The sequence below is a fragment of the Priapulus caudatus genome, unplaced genomic scaffold (assembly GCF_000485595.1).
Source record: "Priapulus caudatus unplaced genomic scaffold, Priapulus_caudatus-5.0.1 Scaffold162, whole genome shotgun sequence".
Classification (NCBI taxonomy): domain Eukaryota; kingdom Metazoa; phylum Priapulida; class Priapulimorpha; order Priapulimorphida; family Priapulidae; genus Priapulus; species Priapulus caudatus.
In genome coordinates this window covers 351,275-356,413 of record NW_014577223.1, presented here as the reverse complement: position 1 = coordinate 356,413, position 5,139 = coordinate 351,275, and the positions used below count along the sequence as shown (strand labels likewise).

Genomic DNA, 5,139 nt, shown 5'->3' with positions numbered 1-5,139 from the left:
GTTATTAGATACTATGTTAGTACCGCTCAGAGGGTCTATGTCCCCCAGGGTACTGCCGGAACGTACCCTGGTAACTATCTCAGTATCTGATATGGTTAGGGTTCGGGTTAGGGAGTAGGCGTAGGCGACTCCCTAGACTCGTTAGTGGAGTAGGCGAGGTACGGTCCGGCATATTAGATAGTACCAGGGTACGTTCCGGCAGTACCCTGGGGGACATAGACCCTCTCAGCGGTAGTATACGCACTAACTCGTGGGACGACGATACGCGCGGCGATAACGTGGCCGCGTTGAGCAAATAGACGCGTGCAGACGCATCGAGCGAGCGCATAGCGGGTGATACGGGGTTGTACGGACGCGGCTGTGGTTTCTGTACTACGTGCCAACATTGCTACACGCACGCTTTTTCGATCAGACATGAAGTTACTACTACCACTACACTCGTATCCGCTTCACAGTTCATGATTTCAGATGCCTGCTCTATTTTAAGATCTGCCGAGGGTGGGTGTGTTGCAAATAGACGAATAAGTGTGTCGGTTTTACTGTAAGCTCAGCGGATACGTTGCGCGCACGTTTAATCGCTGCACTTCCTAACACTTTACCAGATCATCATTAATCACAGTTGCTTGCCTGCTTGCAAGCCATTTAACGCAGTCGAATGTAATATGTACTGTCTACACCTTAGCTGCTTTAGTCGGAGCCCGTTGTGTATACTGATGTATAAACATTAGTCGCACAGTCTCGTTGGCCTACTTTAGTTACTAGAATACATCAAATAAATACCGTACGATCGCGATGAAAGTAGGAATCACCTTTCCTAAATATTCTTTGCTGTCCGTTGACATCCGTGGTTAGAAACTAGCATAAAAGCTTCAAACCAATGTCTATAACGCTATTTTGGTCTGTCTTTATGCGTATTTTAGCTACAGCATCCAGCGGTGTTTATTTTAGAGCTTTTAGATGACAACACGACTATGCAGTGTATTCTGTTCCACCTTGGCTGAGGGTGGGAAATACAATGTACACTAATGTAACTCTGTCTGACCCACAGGCCTCAATGAGCAGAACCCCTGACTAGCATCACGTTATCGTATCAAGGGATAGTACCCCAACCAAGCCCAACCAACCGCGGGCTATAGTACTAGAGCTAGTCTACTATATGACGCCTGTGATAACTACGGTGGTTACTTGCGGCTAGGTTAGACGTAACCCCAGGCGACTGTAAGAATAATAAATACATCACAAGGTCTTACAATACGTGACGGTTTCTTGGAGCTCTAGAACAGACGTAGCTCTAACGTTCGCTCGTGTCTCAACCTGCCCACTGCATGATGAAACAAGCAGGCCCATCCCTAGTTTACCAACCCGGATTAGTTTATATATATATATATATATATATATATATATATATATATATATATATATATATATATATATATATATATATATATATACATATGATGATACATATGCGAACTATATATACTTGGGGTCTCAAACTAGGATGAGCGAACCAAACTAGTGCTAGCGGTAAACGTACCTGTGAGTGTGCGCTGTCGCTGCGGCACCGTCTGCTGCTGCCGCTGCGGCACCGTCTGCTGCTGTCGTGTCGCGCGTCGCGAATCGTCCGCTTCCGTCAACGTCCTGCTCTCCTCGGTCGTCGCGGCTGTCGGCGACGGCGAACGCAGCCGCGTGCTGTCGCCGACGACGTCCGATCCGAACCGGAAGACGCGATGATTCTCGCTGTCCTCGGCGTCGCGCTCGGGCGTGCGCGGCCGCGCGTCGGGCGAGAGCAGCGCCACGTCGCAATCGTAGTCGTACTGCAACTTGCCGCCGATGAACGGCAGACGGTCCATGCCGTACGACGGATGCACGTCGGCGCACTGCAGCGGCACTCGCTCCCAGGCGAAGCTGCCCGGCAGCGGCGTCTCGCGCGCGAAGTCGAAGTTCCATCGCTGCCGATCGGCGTCGCATATCTTGGCCATCTCCTTCTGCAGACCCTTCTTCGTCTCCTCGTGGTTGACGGGTCCGAAGAGCATTCGCCTGACGGAGACCTTCTGCCGCTTGCGCAGCGTGAACGTGTTGAGCGATTGTATGTTGATCATATTGAACGGTGGTGGTAACCGCGCGATTGCAAACGTGAGCGTGACTGTGTGTGTGCGCGTGTGTGTACTGCTAGAGACACGGTGGTGGTATAAGACGACACGTGCGACTATACGGTGCTCTCGCGTAAAACTGTTTGCTAGCTCGCCGACCCCGAAATACGACTCGAGCGCGCCTCTGCCGTCTGCCCACTCAGCGTCGAGCAAGCACCACGTGATTAGCGCAGCGATCCTCATTCCCAGTGCGCGCAGCAGTAGCGCGGTGCCAGAGCGTAGCGCGTCGGCATTAAATTGTGTGGGACTAGTGACGGCGTGTCGCGGTCTTTCAGTCGTGATTCGAGCGAGTCGCCGTGGTTCGCACGCACAGTAGTGACGCCGCTACCGCGCGGCAAGGCGGGAGAGCAACAGTTACCGTCTGCAATAGCGCCCCGAGCAACACGGGACACTCTTGAATAATTCACATAAGCGTCGCGATGGCTATGCGTGTGAACGAATAATCGTCGCCACACATAATACCCGGTGGTTGACGTTCATTAACTATTAAGTGGTGACGAAGGGAGAAAATGATTCTCACGCTATTCCTCTCTCTCTCTCCCGCGCGCGCGCGTGTGTATTAGCATTAAATTATAGTATATTACGCATCAATTTCGCTTTCTGATTCGAGTTATTACCAGGGAATAAAATCGTGGTTCCTTTCACATTTTGAGAGTAGGTTAGGATTGCGTGAATGCCGATGACACCAGCGTGTATCGTTAATTAGCTTCTTGAAACTGATGGCCTTGCAGAGTTGTTTGATCCTTTCTCTAGTCAATGTACACACATAACGACAACAGGTATGTGCAGGCATATCATCAAATGAGATTGGCGAACAGCCACCTGATAGCGACAGTTGCTCGCCTATACTCACACAGATGCATGGGGAGTAAACATGCGTGATGAGTAAATATGAGTAACTCGGTAACCCATATTTGCCCGCTAGATATTTTTTATCGTTGCCATAAATCAATCATACGGTAGAGTCAATGTCCTAGCTGTGTGTAACCTTGACAGCCTGACATGTGTGAGCATTATACCAGGAAAGAATTGTGACGACATTATCGTCGACATAACATGGCATCCTCCTATATCAAAGGCCGCTAAGGGTAACGCAGGTTCTTTTAGTTTTCTATCAATAAATGCGATTTAATTAGTGAATTATAATATCGACGCTTAATTATGAGTCACGCAGATGTGAAAAACCTAAATGTTAGTGCATTTATTTACAAATAATGCACCGTTCATTCGTCGAGCTGCGTAGACGCTCATCAATACCATATCCGACTAGCTATCAAAGTAATTAGTCCCCCGGTAATGATATAATTAGAGCAAATCTGGGTCCATGCGGGCCGCACAAAGCAACATTCAGTGAACGTCTCAGTGAACGTCGCCGCGCATGCATCAAAGCTCCCGCAAGACAGACAGGTGAACCAGCAGAAGAAATCCGCACAAGGGACCATCAAATCTCATACTTCTATATGTACGGTAATGGCGCGGCGAGTGGGCGGCTACGCAAGATAACTGACGTCGTTACTAGTGCAGACGAGCGGGTGGCTGGCTCTATACACGCGCGCGCGGGCTCTCCTATCAAGCCTCGCGTGTGCGAGCGGTTGGCGAGTAACAGCTCATAAGCACCGCTGGTCACACATCAAACGTGCCGATGTTTTGGTGACGGTAACCCGATTTAGAATCGATCGAACTGATCAGTCTACCCGTCCCCACCGCCAGCGCCGCAAAACAAAGAGAGCGCCATTGTCCGCTTTATGCGTGCGGGGGTGACGCGGCGGTGTCGAGCTGGTTGACGTCCCTGGAGCACGGCGGCGCGAGCGACGGGCCCGCGATCAAACGACACCGATCATCGCGGAGAACGACGCGAGGTTAAGGTAAAGGGGCGCAGACAGATTATTGCGACCGGCTCCGTGATTACGGAGACAATAGCCGAATGTCGCCAACTTTTTGTCGTCCGGCAGGTTGTCAACGTCGCCGCGTCGTCTGCGTGGGAACACGCGCGCTATTATCTGCGGCAGGAGCGCGGAACGAGACGCACTGTCGTCTATTACAGCGGCGGGTAGATACTGGATGATGATTACACCAGGGGTGTGTATGTACGGGACCGTCCTCCGGGGGAAGCGAAGCATGTCCCAGCCTCCTAATTTGATCTCAATTCATCTATTCGAACCCAATGATGAAGCTGTTATTGAAAACCACGCGACTACCATGTCCATCGCGTCGATGGATTTTTATCACCTATGTATTACGTAATTAGACGTTCGAATTATCGCTTTAATAAAGTAATCGCCCCAATTGCAATTATTCTATTCAAGTTGGATTATTCGGTCACTAAAGGATAAATCGAGATGAACAAAAAACGCACACTCGATCGCGGAAGAAAAACTGTCGCTATTCAAATACGCGGGCACGGTTCGCGCGCCTTTGGTTGAAAAAAAAATTGGAACAGATTTCCGGTCAAATCTCATCGAAATACAATTCTATCATCGGTGCGTCCCGCACGCGTTCGTTTCGTTTGCTAAAGCATTCCGGCGCCAGACGCGGCACACAGAACGACAGCAATTTGAAGCTATTTTGTAGACGCACGTCGTCTTCTCCGCGTATGCATACAAAATCACCGCCGGTATAATTGCAACGGTAAACCGGAAAACGCAATGAATGGCGCGCTTCGCCCGAAAAAAACTGTAAATACTGTAACGACAATAGAATTGTGGTAAATATCATCACAGAGAGATCTACGATGCCACCGTTCTGCCACGTACCATCTGGAGTACGTGCCGGTATGTATGTGTGCGCGTGTTTCTGCATATGTACGTGCCTGGGTGTGTGTACGTGGGGCGTCGTGGGCGTGTTTATGTGGGCGTGTGTATGTGGGTGTGTGTACGTGTGTGTGTGCGTGCGTTCATGTGTGCGTGTACGGGCGCGCGCGCGCGTGTGTGTGTTTGTGTGTGTGTGTGTGCTCGTATACATGTGTGTACGCGCTCGTGCGCGTGCG

The 5,139-nt window shown here is 50.2% G+C and overlaps 1 protein-coding gene across 1 annotated transcript in view; it reads right to left on the bottom strand.

Annotated features, from left to right (window-relative positions):
* LOC106806475 (cyclin-dependent kinase inhibitor 1-like) overlaps positions 1-2,258 on the bottom strand; it is a 36,369-nt gene extending 34,111 nt beyond the window's left edge. The window contains exon 1 of the mRNA XM_014808429.1: positions 1,538-2,258. Within this exon, the coding sequence (XP_014663915.1) occupies positions 1,538-2,102 (565 nt within the window). The 5' untranslated portion in view covers positions 2,103-2,258. The remainder of the gene's footprint in view (positions 1-1,537) is intronic.
* Positions 2,259-5,139: the final 2,881 nt, after the last annotated feature.